Source organism: Notamacropus eugenii, chromosome 5 (genome assembly GCF_028372415.1).
Source record: "Notamacropus eugenii isolate mMacEug1 chromosome 5, mMacEug1.pri_v2, whole genome shotgun sequence".
Lineage (NCBI taxonomy): Eukaryota > Metazoa > Chordata > Mammalia > Diprotodontia > Macropodidae > Notamacropus > Notamacropus eugenii.
In genome coordinates this window covers 225,667,613-225,688,251 of record NC_092876.1, presented here as the reverse complement: position 1 = coordinate 225,688,251, position 20,639 = coordinate 225,667,613, and the positions used below count along the sequence as shown (strand labels likewise).

General features: G+C 33.6%; 1 protein-coding gene and 1 long non-coding RNA gene across 3 annotated transcripts in view; one reads left to right on the top strand and one right to left on the bottom strand.

Moving 5' to 3' along the window:
* Positions 1–20,639, bottom strand: part of LOC140505805 (uncharacterized) — a 131,556-nt gene that overhangs the window by 15,603 nt on the left and 95,314 nt on the right. Inside the window, exon 3 of the long non-coding RNA XR_011967671.1 lies at positions 13,486–13,632. This is a non-coding gene — a long non-coding RNA (uncharacterized lncRNA). The remainder of the gene's footprint in view (positions 1–13,485; positions 13,633–20,639) is intronic.
* LOC140505803 (sodium channel protein type 3 subunit alpha) overlaps positions 1–20,639 on the top strand; it is a 153,939-nt gene that overhangs the window by 92,376 nt on the left and 40,924 nt on the right. For both annotated transcript variants that reach the window (XM_072612187.1, XM_072612188.1), the window contains 6 exons: positions 1,252–1,425; positions 2,698–3,054; positions 5,076–5,552; positions 17,519–17,639; positions 19,421–19,575; positions 20,323–20,496. In XM_072612187.1, coding sequence (XP_072468288.1) covers positions 1,252–1,425; positions 2,698–3,054; positions 5,076–5,552; positions 17,519–17,639; positions 19,421–19,575; positions 20,323–20,496 — 1,458 coding nt within the window. The remainder of the gene's footprint in view (positions 1–1,251; positions 1,426–2,697; positions 3,055–5,075; positions 5,553–17,518; positions 17,640–19,420; positions 19,576–20,322; positions 20,497–20,639) is intronic.

Below are 20,639 nucleotides of genomic sequence, written 5' to 3'. Positions count from 1 at the left end.
GAAGACTAATATATGCAATAAATAAATTAGATTTATATTTGGATGTGTGTGTGTGTATATGTGTATGTATGTATATAAGTTTTCACAAAGTAAAATATTCTTGTGCTTCAGTGAATGGGTAGCATCATTTCATGTTCCAATTGCTGAATTCACCTATGTCAAATGCTATCTCTGTAGTTCAGGAAATTTAGGGTTTTAACAACATTGATACATTTAGAAAGGCTGATCATTTTGTTCGTATTAAAGTTGTACTTTAGGAGACGGCATGTTTTGGAGCTTATTCACTTTTACAATGTTCCTTTAAAGCACGGTAGACAACTAAACAGATGGTAAGCTTGACTGGACCTCTTTAAAATACAGTCTTCAACTACTCCAAGTTAATGTGATTTATTTAACAATTTTCTGGAAATATAATTTGATACGCCTCTTTTCATCTTCTTGGTCATTTTAACCTCTCTTTTTCAGTTAACACAACTTTAAATTTGTTCCATTTTTTAATTTTCTTGTTCCAATGAGTATTTTAGCTATTTACTCAGATAACTCATTAATCTTAATTAGGGGTATTTGAATGCTAAGTATGTTTTCCAATGACTTTAATTAAATCTTGGGTTCCTTGCTCTATGATTCCATTAACCTTAATCTAAAGGCATGCATGTACCCAGAGGTCACTAATTTACAACATTTGTGAAAACATGTTCTTATTGTTTAGGGAATGTTTATAATATTACAATCAGAATGTTGTGTGCCTTAAGTCAAATAAAAAAATAATGAGGAATACTGCTATTCTATCATTTGATGATATTTTTTCTTGAACTAACAGCATTAATCAAAGTGGTTGATTTTTCCAAATAAATGGTATATTATTATTCTTTTCAAAAAAGTGAAACTAAATTTAATTTGGCAATGAAAGAGATGATGATGGAGGGGGAAAGAATTTCATCACTGAAGTACTTCAGAAATCATTCAGTCACAGATTAGAAATTGGGTATGATGAAATTAAAAATAAAATTGGCACCTGTCTGGTAATCAAAAATATAAATTGTTTTATAGTTGGAGAAACAGTTCAATGCTTTAAGATATATTTTTAAAATTTCCTAAACTTTCATAGACATGTTCCACCATTAAATTACTTTCTAATTTAGAGTAATATTAAGAGCTATCAAAATACTACTTTTTTAAATTTTTAGATTGTAAATAATTGTATCAGTATTTTTTTATGTGATGAGAGTAACCATTTATATTTTATATTAGGTATTTACTGGAATCTTCACAGCTGAAATGGTTCTCAAGATAATTGCCATGGATCCATATTATTATTTCCAAGAGGGTTGGAATATCTTTGATGGCATTATTGTCAGCCTTAGTTTAATGGAGCTCGGTCTGGCCAACGTGGAAGGATTGTCAGTTCTCCGATCATTTAGACTGGTAGCTGCAGAATCACTCTCTTTATATTCTGCTTTTATTATTCTGAAGTTTATATTAAATTATAATCATTATATGTTTCTATGATCAGGAACTTTCAATAAGTATTAATATGTGAGGTAATGAAATTTCCAGTAAAGCCTTAGATAGGAATGCCTATGCTCCAAGAACCAAGAGTATTATTGGTATTTACCACAAAATGATAACATTCTATAGATATCTTTAAAGGACTAGTAAATATGCTTTTGAAACTTGAAAAAAACAGTAAGCAAACAGTTCATTTTTGCTACTGTTTTATATCTAATATAATTAAATTTACAACTCATTCGTTAATCTAAGCAATTAACTACCACAAACTAAAATTTTACAAAGGTTTTTAGTGTGAGTCTTTACAATAAATATTTAGCAAAATCTATATTGGTATTATGATTGAAAAATTTTAAGAAAAAAGATATTTTGTCTTTAAAAATAGTTTATTTTTTCCTCCTTTAATTTAAAAATAATTTGAAAATCACTTTTGAAAAATAAATTTCATTTTTCTTCCCTAAACTATAGGGAGTTTTAGTTACCTAAATTCATTAGTAATCCCTTAATAAAGTTTAACTATTCTCTTTCGTCAGTCTGTAAGGCTAGGATAGGGACTTGATCTGTGATTTTCACTGGTACAGAGAACTCATGTGAGAAAACACTTTCTACTCATGAAAGTTAGTACCTTCTCTGTAATTTAATAGTCTTAGAAAATTGCCTAGAGCAGGGGTGGGGAACCTGTGACCTTGAGGCCACATGTAGCCTTCTAGATAATTACGTGTGGCCTTTTGACTGAATCCAGAGTTTGACCTAGAGCATGAAAAAGTGAAGTTGTTTGGCAAGAGTCACACAGAAAATACATGTCAGAGGTGGGACCTGAATCATTCTTGGCTTTTAGGCCAGCTTTCTATTTGATTTACTTCTCTGGCAAGCTAAGTGCTTCAACAATTTTTGTTGAATGAATAATTTCATTATCACTACCTAAATATTTATTCTTTCTTTACTATTTTACAGGAATTTCATATAATATGAAATTATACCACATGAATACTTTTATAATAATATAATTTCTTAATCTGGGGCACCAATATTACAAATTTTCTATTTAAGTATCAATACAGAATTGGCCTAGCACACACTGACTTTCGCCATCATTTAGAGGTGTACCTACAACATTTCAGATAAAATAAAAATCTTCCAAACGTTCATTATGATTAATACTGAAAGTATCTTTCCCCTTGTTTCCAGCTCCGGGTTTTCAAGTTGGCAAAATCTTGGCCAACACTGAACATGCTGATAAAGATCATTGGAAACTCAGTAGGGGCTCTGGGAAACCTGACCTTGGTGTTGGCCATCATTGTCTTCATTTTTGCTGTGGTTGGCATGCAGCTCTTTGGCAAGAGCTACAAAGAATGTGTCTGCAAGATCAACACTGATTGCATACTGCCACGCTGGCACATGCATGATTTTTTCCATTCCTTCCTCATTGTGTTCCGGGTGCTGTGTGGAGAATGGATAGAGACCATGTGGGACTGTATGGAGGTGGCAGGCCAAACCATGTGCCTTATTGTTTTCATGTTGGTCATGGTGATTGGGAACCTAGTGGTATGTTTTCATTCCAAATGATTCAAAGATATATCTGTCATAAATAATGTACATGTCCACAAATATATGGATGTAGGAAATATCCAGTTCAGACAAGTATTTCTACAGTTTATTCTGTCTTAATACCCCAATAATATTCTTCAGAAATTAGGAGGCATGTCACATGACTATCAAACTATTGAGAGATACTGAGAGATTTGGAACTCTGATTCTATTTTCTTTTACAATATTCAAATCTGGTATAATTATTGATATGCTTCAGACAAAAACTCAAAAAAATTGCAGAAAAATTCCTGAGTTTTTTAATTCTTTTCAGAGAATTTCTGAATAATTCATTCCTTAAACAAATATTTATTGAATCCCTATTAATTATAAAATATTGTAAGACATAAACAGGAATAAGGTATAATGCCTTCCTTCATGTTATCAGTTTGAATTACCTAGAAAGGGGAGAAAAGGAAACTAGGGACTTGAATCTAAGTTATAGAAATTGTTTAGATTCCTCAAATTTGTAGGCACTTTCTAAGCCTCAGCTCATTTTGAGCTGTGTTCTGACAGGAGCTAACTGAGTATAAGTGTATGAACTGTGGTTTTATGTTGCTTAATGTTAAAATGTCTCAGTTGTCTTTGAATGAATCAAAAGCTGTTCTTGGTTGTACTGGGTTAGACTGCCCTCTTAGAAGAAACTGAAGTACTTGCATTCTTGAGTGAACTGTAGCAGCAATCTGATAGATCTATTTATCTACACATATAGGCATATGTATGCAATTACTCTTTTCAGATTCAGAGGCTTTAGGTTAAGAAGAGAATCTAAAGGACAGCTGGGAGGCAAACTAGGACCCTAACCTCTCACATGCGTCTGCTTACCACACAGATAATGAATTTATGGAGACACCTTAAGCCCCCCAAAATATCTCTAAATAAATTTCCCTTTACATCAGCAACAGTAGACTATAACTGTATCAATCATAGCTTATTAGTTTATCATTTAATTGCTTCCACATTTCCTGCTGCTGTTGCTGGAATTTCAGTTAGATTCTCATCTCATATCATATTCTATTGGTAGAGAAGATAAGAGACAAAAGTAATTTGTGTACATGATTATAGTTTAAAGTATCTGCACACACTTCTCTTTTAAATTCTACGCGCACACAAATTGCAAAGTATATTTATGATAAGACAACTTAAAGTCTTGTGCAAATGTACAATTTGCTCTTTAGAAATTTTTGTTTAAAATAATCTGCTCTATTCTAACAGCTCTTTATCTGAAGCAGTTTTTATTTGAGGCAACCTACATCTGAAGTCACTAATAGTGGCCAAACTCTGGCTATTTATTATACATTGTTTAACAATTAAGCTAAGAGCATCCTTGTGAAAGTCAATGAAAGGGGGAAGTTAAAACTAGTAAAGTGGAAAAAACTCCTTCTTCTGACTTGAGAGGGACACGACAGAGGCTTTTATATGTGTCATAGCAGTACTAGCTAATGTCAACATTTACCATAGTTTGAATATAAGAATAAAGGCTCGACAGAATTATAATCTATTTGCTGGTCTTTCTGCCCTACAATGATTGTTATCTAGTGTTTGGGCTACATAACTAGCAATGCATTAATTGGCTGGGGGGAGAGGAATATTGGTGGGAAGTTTGTGATGTTTCATTGTCCTTTTGGTGACAGGAAGAAGAGATTCATTTTTGTTTTGTTTTTGTTTTTGTCAGGTGTAGGATCTAAGAGATCACCCATTTTTAATGCTTTATTTAACTGCTCGTATCTTGTTTTCACAACATGCCTGGCCCATCTTTTCTTTTAGACATATATTTCTTTAATAATATACCGTAGCAGAGTTTTTCATAATTCCTAATTTGTTATGTGTTACAGCCTATTCATAACCACCTTGTACTTCTCCATTATCTTCCACTATCCTTGATCGTGAATTTTAATTATTTGGAGACTCTAGAGTTTGAAGATTTCAAACATATGTAAAAATGAATAACGTTACATTTATCTCCTATTTTCCTTTAGGTTCTGAATCTGTTTCTGGCCTTGCTGCTGAGCTCATTTAGTTCAGACAACCTTGCTGCTACAGATGATGATAATGAAATGAACAATCTCCAGATTGCTGTGGGGAGAATGCAGAAGGGAATAGATTATGTGAAAAAAGAAATTCGGGAATGTGTCCAAAAAGCCTTTGTTGGAAAGCCAAATGCTATAGAAATCAAAGTCCTTGAAGGCAATAAGATAGAAAGCTGCATTTCCAATAATACTCCAGTTGAAATAAGCAAAGACCTTAATTATCTGAAAGATGGTAATGGAACTACCAGTGGTGTAGGTACAGGCAGCAGTGTGGAAAAATATGTAATTGATGAAAATGATTACATGTCATTCATAAACAACCCCAGCCTTACAGTAACAGTTCCAATTGCAGTTGGTGAATCTGATTTTGAAAACTTAAATACTGAAGATTTCAGCAGTGAGTCAGAACTGGAAGAAAGCAAAGAGGTATGAATTTTTTTTAAGTTGTAATTTGTACAACTTCTGATAGTGATATAGTTGTTTAATGCTCCTAAATTACACATGAATAGGGTATTAGATGTTATAATTCTGATGTGTATAAACCACATAGCATTGAACCTAATGTTAGGAAATCATAATTTTCCAGAGTAAAGTGATGTTTCTGAAAGACCTGCAAATCAATTTTCTCAAAAAAATTTTTTTTCTCTAAATTCTATGTTAAAAAAAGTCTTTCTAATCAACTCCATTTGTCCTTCCAAAAATGGTTTTCTCCCATACAGCCATGGCACTGCATCATTTCTTCTTTGGGAAATTCTATGTATTATATTTCAGTTACTCCACATATGTATTTAACTGTACAATACATCATTTATGGTATACATTTGGTGGACTAGATTATTTTAATATTGTTATACATATACATCTGAACTTATATAAATAAACCATGAATATGATTAATGATAATTAGATAACTAGCTAAAATTTTACTATCTGTACATATTTGAAAAGTGGATAGGGTATTATATGAGTGTCATGTTTACAGGATAAATAAGCTCATGTTTTAAATCAAGTAGAAAAGAATATTGGAATTAATTTGTCATTTTACCTTATTACTAGCTCATGGAACATAGCATTTTATATGTAGGATCTTGGTATTTTGTCTTTATATATGACATGTATGTATGTGTATATATATATATATATATATATATACATACACATATATATGGTATGTATCAATATACTAATGCTTTAATCATTAAGAAAAAATAGAAATTGTGATGTTATTTGTCTTTTTGCAAATTAGAACAAGAATCAGAACTCTGAAAAAGTACCAGTCTGGGACCTGATAACTCAAACCAATCTTAATTCTCTGTTTCATATATATGTTCTTGCCTTTCTACTGCAAATTTCAAACATGGATATTCAGAATACATACTATCTTTCATGGTAAAACCAACCAATGGTACGATTAACTCTGCCAATGCTGCACCTCAGTGTTTGTTGTGTGGACAAGAATTAGAGGTTATTATAAATTATTCAAATCCTTTTTCAAGACAAACTATTGTGCCAATAGAAAATGTCAAAATACTCAAAGATTTGCTATGTAGGCTTAGTACTGCCAGCATAGTAATCAGATCCATGATGCTTCTACTTTGGGACCAGACTTCTTTTAGTGTGTGAATATAGAATTTTCATCCCAAATTACATAACATCTGAAACCTTACCACAGTGAGTAACCAATTTACAACTCTTGCTATCCTAACCATTTTGTAGAAATCTCACAGTTGCCAACACATTAGAGCTAATGTGAAAGTGTTTTGTAAACCTTAACGCATTATACAAAAGTATTTGATTATTCCTTTCTTTACTCATTCTATAAGTCACTTAATGAAATTAAGCTTAGTTGGTCATACCAAAATACTAATTTGCTCCTTAGATTTCTTGAAAAAGATAAAGAAAAGAAACAAAAAAGAAACATCAATCCAAAATTATTTATTTAGTATAGACAAGCACAGTCCTAGGCTTTGTTAATACAGAAGAAAATGATGTTCCTCCTGCTCTCAAGAAACTTACCATCTGGTTAAGGGAAGAAAACACATGCATGTGAAATGATCAGAGAAAAATATGTTAAAATATACAGGTACTGACTCTAAGGGCAAGAAAATTTTGGAGAACGAAAAATTCAGTGTAAGCTGTACTGGTATGGAAATGCTTCACTGGCAAGGTGGGACTTGAAGAATGGATAAGACATAGATCACATGAGACAGGAAGGAGCAACATGAGCAAAAACACAGAGACAAAAAGAAAGCATAATACAGATGCAACACAGTGATAGGACTGACCTCAATGATGCAAAAGGCGCTTAGTGTAAAAGAGTGGTGAGATCAGATCATGGATGGCCTTGAAATCCAGGCAGAAGATTTTGAACCTGATATTATAGAAAACAAAGAACCTTTATAGGTTCTTGAGCATAGAAATATGATGAAAATGGTGCACTACAAAGTTAGCCTGACAGTAATATGTAAGTTGAGTTAAAGTAGAGAAAAACTGGGGGCACAGAAACCAGTTAAGAAATTTTTGTAATAATCCAGTAATGACATGATAAGGACCTGAGCTATAGTGCTATCAAGAGGAATTGAAAAGATGTGTTACATTTCACAGATGTCTTTGATTCTGTAGTAGAAAGGAGATGAAGGAGAAGAAAGATGACTGCAACATGTCTCGCCTGGGAGACTGAAAGTTTGGTAGTACCACTGGAACTTGTGTCTTTAAGCTAAGGCCCCAAATTTTGGGGGAAAGATGAGCTTCAATTTTAGATATGTTGAGTTTAAAGTGACATCTGTGGCACAGCCAAGTATAATTGTGGGATTACTTGGATGAGAGATCAAGGTAGCAAATGTATATTAATGAATCATTAACATAAAGTTGATCATGGAAACTATGAAATATTTGAATAATTAGCACACCAAAGGAATAGCTATAGTTGGTGGAGGAAAGAGCACTAAATACATAGTCTCAGAGAACATCAAAATTTAGAATAGAAGGCAAAAGAGGAACCTTTAAAAATAAAGAGACAAACATAAAAGCAAACAGGTACCAACAAGTCTGAGTAATAGGTTTTTCTATATTAGTGCCTTGGAAAGTCGAGTATATACCTTCATAGTTTTCTGGGGTACAAATGTGTGTAGTCTTAGAATACGACTAAGCCTGCTTAAAGTATACAAATATTTTTATATGTCTACTCAAAAGAATTCTGCCCCACTTTAGAGAGAATCTTTCCATAGTTTATGTAGAATCATAATGATAGGATTCAATAATTCCCTTGTCATTAAACCTTTGCCTACTTCTCATTCCCATTTATATAATGTCATACACTTGGTGATTTTTTTATACCACTCTATACTTTTTCAAGATGACATTGAATAAGTTGTATACCTGTAGAATGTAGCGCAACTGTCCATCAATGTATGGGGAGGAATTAATGAGAAAATAAATGATATTAGTAACATAGCTAAAAATATTTAAAAATTATTTTAGCGTTGAACATCAGTATACCTTGAAATAACAATCAGATATTTAATGTAGGTAATCGTACGAAATTAAGAGGAAAAACGTTCTTGTACTTTGCATTCTTAACTTATCAAATACCAGTAGGAATTAAGAAGAAAGGTTTAAAACTGAAAAACATCTTGAAAGAAGAAATGACAAGATGTGGTGCTAGTTAGGAAGTGGAGAATGAAGATTCATATATGACTTCAAGACTTCTAGCTTGGGAGACTGAAAGACTGATGGTGCCACTGACAGAAATTATGTATTTTGGAAAGGGAAATATTTGCCTTTGGTAGGGATAACACACTCAAGGAAAGCCAATGTCTGCATTCACACATGTAAAAAGGATGATGTTCTTAGATTGCTGAAGAGATTTATTTATTTATTTCCCTATGAAATGTACCTTTGTCCTGAAATACTCAGAAATTGCTCATTTATGGATTCAATTCCATCCAGAGAGAAGGGAAAGACCTTTAAATGCTTACTTTTTATATTTCGTACCTGTCATATGTATGTAAAGAACAAAAATTCCATTTTTTTTTAAAAAGATTTTGAGACAAAGAATGCTTGGATCTGATTTAGAAAGTAAATCATGCTTTCTGGCTTAGTGTTAAGTAAATAATTCATACACCAATGCTGACATATCTAATAAAACTTTGGAATGTATTTCTGCTTTGGATGAGGCAGTAAATAATGGCAAGTTTAGAAGGCATTTGAAAAGTTTAACATTCACTTATTCTTCTTATTAATAATAAAATTTAACTAATTAGTTGTGCAGCTGGGAAAAGATGTGTCCTGAAACCTTACAGGAAAAACATGAATCCTTTCTATAATTTTCTAAACTTAGTTAAATTGGTTGGTATAAGAATAAGCAAAATTTTGTAAGAATGAAATGGAAGAGATCTCAAAAATTAAATTATAAAGTGGTGCTTTGTAGTCTTCTGTGTGTTTAGCCCAGTATTAGTCTAAGCTATTATGTGGAATTATGCTGATTATACTTTTTGATTGAGATATAAAAGTTCAGATCTGAATTTTCTCATTAGGTCTTTAAAATGTACTGGTTTCATTTACTACCCTGACTGTAACAGGGGGATAAAAAAGGTAAAATGTTTCTTTTCTTTAAAATCATATTTGAAGTAGAGTTTCCAGAGGAAAATCTAGCAATATCCTATCATGAACTTCACTACTTACCATTCTTACTTCTCACAGGGGTAGAGTCAAGCTGGAGCAGTCAAGAATGCAGCTCTGGTGCTTATTAAACCAGACAGAGGCACGTCCCACCACATTCACCCAGGTTACCTAAGCAAGTTCTACATATATAATAACTTTAAAAATGGATATTGATTGGCCTGCATGCTTCTCAGCTATGTCCCTTCCTTCTTCATCGCAAAACAGTAGATACATGCACAGCTGCTCTCTGCTGAATCATGTGACTCACATCATAGCATGGTCAGGCAAGATGGGCAGCCCCAACATTAGAAACGATTTTGCTACTGAGTTTATTAAGCTACATGCTATGTCATCCTTAAGATTAATGACTGCATGCTCAGTAGACTTTAAAATACAGATTTAAGCTAGACAGGAGTATTAAGTGTAATACAGGTAAGGGGATAAGTAGAGCATGTACTTCCTGTTTATTTGCTTTTATCTGACAAAAATGAAACCACTACCTTTTCTTGATTCAGCCCTTATAAGTGGAATATGTCTAAAACAGAACCAGTAACAACCTAGCAGATGTTACTAAGCAGCCATATTCAGTATGTCTTAGTCATGTAATTTACAGTCCCCTCAAACCACATGTTCAAAATATTAACAAGTTTGTTTTCATTGACACAGGGAAAGACTTTATGAAATGAGAGGTAATCTGAGTTTTTGAGATTTGAAGGGCCATAGTCTGTATTCATTTGGGCACCACATATCTTGGGCTTTCATGAATTTTTATGTAGTAAATGGCATGTTACATGGTTATATCAAAAAAAGTGATTTAAATAGCATGTTGTGGATAAATGGGAAATGGTGATCATCTCAGAGTAATTAAAAGAGATTGGGAGAATATCATCAGCCTTTGTGTAATTGGAGCTTTACACTCACCTTTTGTTTTAGCCCTTCCATGATTCACATTAATTTCACCACATTTTCTTCCTAAATTCTGTATTTTAGAATTGAGGAGGCAAAATGGAGCTTGGGGACTTTATGGTCTTTATTATTTTTAATTATTTGGTAAATAAAGTCAACTCCCAAGTCAATTATATACTTGTGGACTTTTCAGATGCTTGGATTATTTTCTTGACTAATGTTCTCTGCCCTGTGCTCACCTTTCATTCATTTAATTGCTTTCTTTATTTTTCTGAATCACCACTATAGTGAAGGCAGTGGGAGGGAGATTCTGAATCATATGTCAATGGAATGCTATCCTGGCTATCACAAAATCCTTTCAGGGAAGGAAACACAAGTTAGTTGCTAAAATAGAGATTCAGGTTATCTGTGGAATTAATCTACTTCTACTCTCCTTATAATCAGTAATAATTGAGTTTGCTATGTTGTGGCACAAATCCAGAAATAATGATGTAGTGTGGGACTGAGGACCCAGAATGCCTGTTGATTTATTCAATGCTTTTTCAATAAGTGCTGACTTTTTTGAGATGAGTATTTATTTTGAAAAATCACACTACAGAAAATCTGATAATTCCTATCAATAGCAGAAGAGATAATAATTTAACATTTCAGAACATAAATAACATGCTCATAACAAGAAGGCCTTTCCTTCTGAATTTCAGAATAAAAAAAATTCTAGAAGCCCTAAAATACCTACCTAAATCTGAAGACTTATGCCTATACTGTACAGAGTTTTGGGCTTCCTATAGTCTTTTTAGAGCACAAGGAACCATAAGATGACAAAACCTCAGAGTTGGAAGGGATCTCAGAGGTCATCTTAACCCCTCACACAAATCTAAATATGAATCTCTTCTAATCCATCCTGAAATCTAATCATTTGGCATCAACTTGAAGAGAACTCCAGTGATAGGGCACCCACCACTTTCAAAGGCCATATAGTCTGCTTTTGGACAAAGCTAATAATTAGAAAGCTTTTCTTTAGGTCAAGCTGTAATGTAGCTCTCTGTAACTTCCATTTGTTGGTCCTAGTTTTTCCCCTTGGGAAACAAAATATATCTTACACTTCTTAGCCACAGCTGTAGTGAGTCCCCTTAAGGCTTTATTTTCTACATCAACAATAGTTTCTTTCAATAGATACCCATATCATATGATTCTAGATTAACTCTGGCTTATAAATATCTTCCCTAAAATTGTGGTACTCAAAACTGAACACCATGGTCCAGATGAGGCCTGACCACTTATAGCGAGAGCATAATCTTCCCTATTTAAGATAATGATAATGATATTTATATAGTGTTTACTATGTACCAGACCTATGCTAAGCACTTTATAATTATCTCATCTGATCCTCAACAACCCTGGGAGGTAGGTACTGTTATCCTCATTTTACAGAGGAGGAAGCTGAGGTAAAGAGAAGTGTTAAGTGACTTGCTCAGGGTCACACAGCTGTTTGTATCTGAATTCAGTTCAAACTGACTTCAGACTTGGCGCTCTATACACTATGGAGTCCCTTAGTTGCCCTATGCCAATGTGAATATAACCTAAACTATCATTAGCTTTTTTGGCCGCCATATCATCTTATTGATTCATATTGAGTTGTTTCCTCCTCTTTGGTCCACTAAAAATCCTTAGCTCTTTTCCACATGAATTTTCTAGCCATTTGTTTTGTCGTTTATGAAAATCACGTACAGCTTCAATTTCCTCCCTCTCCTGATGTGGCCCCAATTTCTTCTAGCTACATTTCTAGAAACTCATATGGAAACAACATATCCATGGGCAAAGATGACAGTTGAAATGACAAATGTTTATGACCTAACACTCTAGGGAATTGTCGAGTGTCTTCAATTTATTGTGCCTCAAAAAAGGCTAGTGTGGATGAAAGTGTGTGTATCTGTGTACAAGACGAATATCGCAAGCATATGTTTCGTCTCTTGGCTTTTTTGTGCTCATATCTCCTGCTCTTCAAAAGCTGAGGGAGTGTGCTCTGCACACTGTTCTCAGGTCTCAGCGATGCCAGCTAAAAAAAAACCTTAAAAGCTTTATTTGCCTATCACCTCCATCGCTTCCTAACCTGAAAATAAGTCCAAAGAAGATCACTGAGGGAAGGCATATTTGAAATCTCTGATGGTGAGGCCTGGTTTCAGTAGTTTTCTTCCTGTATTTAATAGTGTCGGAATGACCACAGGTGGTACAGAAAGCGATTTGCTTATCTCTGGTCTAACTGCCTGGGGCCAGAAGGGAAGCAGCTCTCCACCCACCACTGGCTATACCGCATGTGACAATATTTAAAGTCAAGATATGCATAAACAAATCCAAAAGATCAGACTAAGGCCCTACTGGAAGTGTATGTGTAAAAGTTGTTTTTTTTTTCTATTTGCAAGACAAATCACATAAGGTTTAAGAGTAATGTCATTATTTATCTAAAGACAATCTGTAATGGCTGAATCCTTCTCTTTTAATTTTGTCTCCTGAACCATAAGATAATTCATGAAACTCAAACATTTAATAGCTAATTGAAAATAAATGAACTGTGAGGCATTTCAGTTGAAGTAGGCCACTGCTCTCTCTTACGTGTTATTAAATTTCATCACTTAATTGTAAGAGCTATTTCATCCTAAAGGGGAATTCCTATATATGAAAATACATTATAGAAGTTTCTTTGTTTTTGATGTATTTGTGGCCCATTTTAGTGCCAGTTATGTCACTGTATATCTCGAATTAGTCTATTCCTCCAAGAAGTACTTCCATTTACCTTTCTGAATTATTCCATGAATTAGAATCTTGATGTTGAGAACATGGTTCTTTGTTCAGTACGCAGCTTCTTACAGCATTGCACTAGGCTTCTGCTCGAGCTGGGCATGTTTTCCATGGCTGAATCAGGCCTTGAGAATGTTGCATCCTAAAAAATAAAAATAACACGCTTTCTAATATCTATCTGTGGAGAATAAGTCATCATCTCTCTGTAGGACCAGACTAAAGTCTACAAGGGATGAAAATCTAAATTCAACAATAAGATAAAAAAAAAGTCTAAGGAAACAAGTTCAAACTTGAACTTTGTTATGTTATACTTAGTTTTCCTATTACATCATGCTTATTACCTGTTTCTCTTTTCCAAGTACTTCAGAAATTATATTTATTTCAGTTACTTGGTAAAGTCATTTCATCAGAGGAACCTGAGTTTCTCAGTACATGGGCTTATTTCAGTTTCTTCATTCGGGAATGAGTTGTCATATTTGTCAATCACTGTACTGTATTTTGCTTTTAAATTAGATGAGTAATTATGTTGATAGGATTATTACAGCATGTGCCATAAAGGGAACTATCCTCTGTGAGAGTGAAAGTTTGATCATGTTTAAATGAATATCATTCTGTCAAATTTAACTTATTTTAAAGATCTTTTAGACTTTAATTTACTGCAAAGTAGAAGCAGAATGGCAAACATTTCCAGTGACCAGAAGGTCTCTGCGTAGAAATTGATCTAGCTTCATAATAAAAACAAAACTTTAAAATAAGAAAGTCACATAAATCAACAGTTTTGAAAACTATTATGTTAAGAGTAATTATTTCACCAAACTCAGTATTTCTGAAGGCATTGTTATAGACTTTAGGTATTAGAAAATTATTATTACAATGATACTTCTAGAAAATGATATAAAATACAAATGCATCTAAATTTCTAATACAGAAGTTAGAGACTATTGATTATAACATTTAAGGGATCTCCAATACAAATTCACAAAAGTGAAATGGATATTATTTTACCCAGAATAATGTAGGAACATAAGTCCCAACATGTAGTCTTAGTTTAGTGCTCTAGAATCATAAATATTTTCATCCTGTAATTCAGCAGCAGCAGCTCTAGGCCCATTCCATTCCTTAAACCGCTTTGCAGAGCTTAAGAAGCAGAAGAAGTTGTAAATCTCATAGGCTACAGGATAATTACAAGCCCTTACAATAAATGGATTTGTACTCATTTGGGGCAGAGAATCATGAAGTGGGGCAGGAATGGAGGAATTTTCTCCCCCTTTCATTCATAAAAACAAGGTATTTCACTTTGGAAACAGTAAGACAGAGCTGAGTAAAAGGAATGTCATTCCTTTATGAACTTTGAATTAATCCTTTTTCAGACTCTCAGAAAAACAAGTGCTTGCACTTAATGCTAACGTCTCAATGAATTACATGGCAGGTAACTGTAGGGTAAAAAAAAGATGATCACCATACAACTTCATTGAAATAACTGATATATAAGAGAGCAAAGGATAAATGGACCTTAGAAGCCCTCTCATTTTATGGATGAGCTCAGAGAAATTAAGTGACCTGCCCAAGGTCCCACAGGTAGCAAGCAGCACATTCAGGTTTGCAATTCAATCCCTGTGGCTCTATATTCAAATCTTTTCCCACTATACCACAGTGCTTTTCTGAAGGCCTTTAAATGTATGCATATGACCTTATTAATATTGCTCCATTTTAAAATTTGAAATCTGTCAATATTTTGTAAAAGAAAAAAATTTTAATCTTAGCAAAATATTTTAAGTATGTTTATATACAAAACATTCGTTAACTAATTTCCACTATACTGTATAATAAAAATGTATCTTTACATGGAGTTTCATATTAAGAATCTGATAGTCCTATATGAAAAGAAGGAGAATTAAAGTCACTGTATAATGTTACAGTGAATAGGTACTTAGTAGACTACTCTGCTCTCTGATCTGTTGTAAACACTAAGAGATGTAAAAAAAGGTAGAAAACATGGTTTTTATCCTTCAAAAGATTAAGCATATTAGATAAATAAAATCTATGGAACTAAATAAAACAGCATTCACTTATAATAGCAACGAATGCAAAAATACGAAACAAACTATAAATGCCATATTGATCCTAGAAGGAAAGTAGGGATACCTAGGAAAAGTATTTTATAAATTCCAAAGGTTAACAACCCTAATTCTCATCCATCAAAACAGGAATGGACAAGGCCTGGGCAGGAAAACACCATGAGCTATGCTCAGAAACAATTTTCCCAATTGTGCTATAACTACTGCTGTACTTTCTATCAAGCATTTTTCTTTATCTCTTAAAAAGAGATGAGAGTTCCAGGAAAATGGGAGGCTTTTCCCCTCCAGACTGGGCAAAAATACATTGGTTAGTAGGTCAGAACCAAAACTATGGTAGAAGTTCCTTTACTGTAATCATTGACTAAAGCTCATTTCCATGCCCATCAGGAATAATGATGCCTCATCTCATTTCATGATGCTTCAATTAGTAAGCATTTCATAATAATGATCGAAGGACACCAAGGTCTTATAATTATATTCTGCCTTAAGTTAATAATCAGAATATATTTATTTAGATATGGCTGCTGTTACCTAGCCAGAAATACCACAAAAAGAATAACCTCTGTACTTGGTCCAAATCTGTGATATTTCTTAGTAGGAAGAACTTCTCAGTGTGGATACTTACTCCACCACCAACAATCAGAGTCTCTAACTGAAAGTCATAGAAGCATTGGCTAGAACATTAGGAGGTTACATGACTTGCTTGTCCATGATCCCAGTTAGTATGTGCCAGAGGCATTCCTGGACCCCCAAGTCTTCCTGACTTCAATGATATGTTAAAGATTCCCTACATTACCCTACTTCAAACCTGCCTGCTACATTTAACTTATATATACACTGAAGTATGAAAGTGCATTTGCTTTATAATCCTGAAGAACTATGCATGTGGCACCCAATGTTCCCATTATTTAGGCTACATCTGGGAAATAATGTGGGTACTTTTGTAAGCTATATTAACCATCTTAGACCTCTTTAATCCTACTGAAGTTATGGGGGAATTTAGCATGATTAATATTTCCAGACAATATATATTCATTGATAAAAGCTTTGCATTTCCAACTATCTATTCTGCTTCATGTGTTTGCATCAATTTATACGTATGTTGCAGTTTGTAATACGTTCAAGAGGGTGATCTCAAAACACCTAATAAACTCCTGTAACATTAAATATGTTTTTTTCTAGCCACATAGCACATCACAATAATTTAAAGCAGGTGTTCCTAATCTGGTTACATGTTGAATTCAGAATGTTCTCCTGATTAGATTCAATGCAATTTTTTTAAACTTGCTCATGTGATAAAATGTCAATTTCATTCAAAATTTTTTGGTAATTTTTCAGCTTTTCAGTACAAAATTCATGAGTCATCTTAAATTAAAAGGAGAAATAAGCAAGCTAGTGAAAGAAATAGCTCAAAGTTCAAATATAATGATGATGACTAATATGAATAGGTTACTCTTCCTTTCTAGAATTGTAGACACATGGACAGTGCTTAGTAGCAACTGGTCATATTCTTTTCCTCCAACTATTTGCAATTTCTAAGGCAGAAATTGGCTTGATATGACCCATAATTAATAAATGCAATCAGGAATGGTAGCAGCATGCTAAATTTTTATCAGACTGCACCTGATTTAGTCTTCCTAATAGAATATTTTGATGTAATTTCACAATGGAGCCTAATACAAATAAAGTTTTGGAAAATAATTGGTACTTCTTTTTCATACTGCCCACATCTAAGAGAAATCATCTTTAATTTATCCCATAATACATGAATCAGGTCAGTAGTCACATTATTAGGACCTTAGTTATCTTACAATTCACAGTACATATTTACTGGTTATCCTAATAAGGACTTTTAGACCACCACTGTAATTTGTCTTACAATATGACAAGAATATTCCAGATAACATTAAGCAAAGAGAAAAACCTTTGTTTATGGGGTTTTGTTTCCAGAAATTAAATGCATCCAGTTCATCTGAAGGCAGCACTGTTGATGTTGCCCCTCCCAGAGAAGGTGAACAAGCAGAAATGGAACCAGAAGAAGACCTTGAACCAGAAGCCTGTTTTACTGAAGGTGAGGTGTTTTTGTTTAATACAATCAATTACAATTTTCTTCAGAACGCTAACTGTTCTAGAGAGAGACACATTTACAAGAAATACTTAGAGGAGATGAGGAAGGCATTTTCATAGCAAGTCTTTTAATTAGAAAGGTTCACTTGTTCTTTTCCAAGAAGTCTGTCTAGATGCTACTTCAATAGTATGAAAGAGTAACCTAGAATCCTAGCAGTGATCATGAAGGAAAGTAATAAGTTGTTCAGAATTGATTAACTGATTAAGTACTTTGTGCGTGCATAACACTGGCTTCAGCCTTCAGGGGGACACAAAAATAACGGAGACGTGATTCTTTCCTTCATGGATATTTTACATATACATATATGTATACATACACATATACACATATAGTAGTGGAGTGAAATCAATACATGAACTGATCTGTGCAATATATAAGCAATGAATTTAGAACAACCAAAATGGAATAGGGTATAATGAGAACACACTGGAATCCAAAACTAGAGGAAGGTTTCTTGTCTTTTTTTCCTGTCGTCTCATTGATCCCTTTGTGATAAGCAGAAAATAATATGGATTATAAATCTGTTTCTTCTCTTCAACCTTGAACAATGCAATTTGCTTTATAAACACTACAGCAAGTCATTTTCTTTCACTTCAAGTAAGGGGTTTCTTATGCACTCTTTTATGGATAAACACCTATTTTAGTTTATGATTTCCTTAGTATAGAGAACTCCCAGGTGAGAAAACTATCTCTAGAACTGTATACTGGCGCCTCAACAACTTATATTTTAACAGAGCTGAGTGCTGAGAGATTAAGTGACCTGTCTAGATGCACATAGACAGTATGAGTCAATGGTGTAATTTAAACCCAAGTCTTCCTGGCTTCAAGGCCAAGTTCATCCACTATCCCTGCAAATGACTTATAAGAAATAATTTGTAATGGGCCAGAAGTCTAACTGACAGAAACAAAAATAATCATGCTGCTCATAATACTTTTCACAGGGCACTTAGTAGGTGTTTAAAACCTATTTCTTAATTTGATTAAACAAGCAGCATCACAGATAGTGGCACAGGAACGTATAAGAGAAATATTTATGGAGAATATTTGCATGAACACAGGAAGCTGACAATCATAATTTACTCATCAGTGTGATCAAATTAAAAGGACGACCTGGTAAGGAAGATGCTTACAGAAGCTGATAACAGGCTGTACACTTTGTAAGAAGAACCAACAGAGAAAGATATCAGGAAAAACAGAACAAATAATTTGGAAGAGCATCTTTAACATGAACATATAGATTGTACCAAGGTATCAGCTAGAGAGAACAACTTTATTCATCAGTCGGTATAAATCAAGCATTATTAAGCACTTACTAGGCACTGTGATAAGAAGATACATAGACATGTAAAAGACAGTCCATGTTCTAAAGGGGCTTACAGTCTAATACATCAAGGGCCTGGGGCCTAAGACAAACAGCATAATTGGCCATAGAGGGAACATTTTTATACCTCGGCAAAGTTGGACTTTGTAACTACACTGTTACCTATAGATTGTTTGCTTCTGTATATGGTATTATAGCACACAAACATATTATGTACACAAATCACATCACAGCATGGTGCTGTAAAGAGACCTGACTGAAGACATGAGTTCAAGTCCCTCCTCTGACGTCCATTTCTGTGTATAAACTGGCATGGTCTTCCACAGATGTGTTAACTCCATAAAAAAACTAATAAGAATAAGATACAATTTTCCAATTTGTCATACTCAAATAACATTTTCAGGCTGCATCAAGAAGTTCCCATTTTGTCAAGTAAGTACAGAAGAAGGCAAAGGAAAAATCTGGTGGAATCTTAGGAAAACCTGTTACAGCATTGTTGAACACAACTGGTTCGAGACATTTATTGTCTTCATGATCCTACTTAGCAGTGGTGCTCTGGTAAGTAAAACACATGTCACTGTGAACAAATAGGTTTTGATTAAATGTATTTTCTGCTAAAATGCTGTGTCTATGATGCATTTCAAAATGAAAGTAGAGGAAACAACTATACCCTGCAGAGTTTGCCATTTAAGGGGTGAAATGATGGGGAATTTACTACAGAACAAATCAAAAAAATTGGATGACCAGATGGAATTTCTCATCTTGTGTTTATCTAACAGATGTTTAGACAGACTACTTTTTCTGTTTTTTTTAAAAAAGAAATAGCCTAATAGAATGTTGCATTCAACATAAACTATCATTCCATCTTCTCCAAATAATTATGTTTACAGTATCATGAATTCTGGTCAGTTTTTTAATGTCTACTCAATTTGATCTTTGCAGAAAAAGAATCCCAAACCAGCTATTCATATAATCATAGAATGCTAGGGATATTCCTAATAAGTAAATTTCCTGATCAAACTATAAGTTCAATTTTCTTTATTTCATTCACATTTTGTAAGGATAATCTGAAATACAATAAGAGCTATATTAGGAAATGTACTCAGAGCAACGGGTGCAGAAACTGAAATCCCTCTGCCCATCCCCTCCCCCCCTTTATCTATTATATCCTTTTGAATTATAAGGTTAGTTTTCATCATTATCCAGCGTCTAGTAAGCTCTATTTCGGGGACAGCAGTGTACTAAACGAGTCTTGCATAATACTTAGAAAATGTAAATAGTCCAAAAAAATCTTATGATTTACAGGCTTTTGAAGACATTTATATTGAACAACGAAAAACCATCAAGACAATGTTGGAATATGCTGACAAAGTCTTCACTTATATCTTCATTTTGGAAATGCTTCTAAAATGGGTGGCTTATGGTTTTCAAACATACTTCACTAATGCCTGGTGCTGGCTGGATTTCTTAATTGTTGATGTAAGTAATTTGAATTTTTTTAAAAAATTCTCTGTACAAAAAAAAAGTCATGGTTGAAATTAAATCAATTTATGCTATACTATTCAGGTGAAAATGTGATGTGTGTGCCTAAGGCCATTTGTGTCAACACATTTGTTCAATTA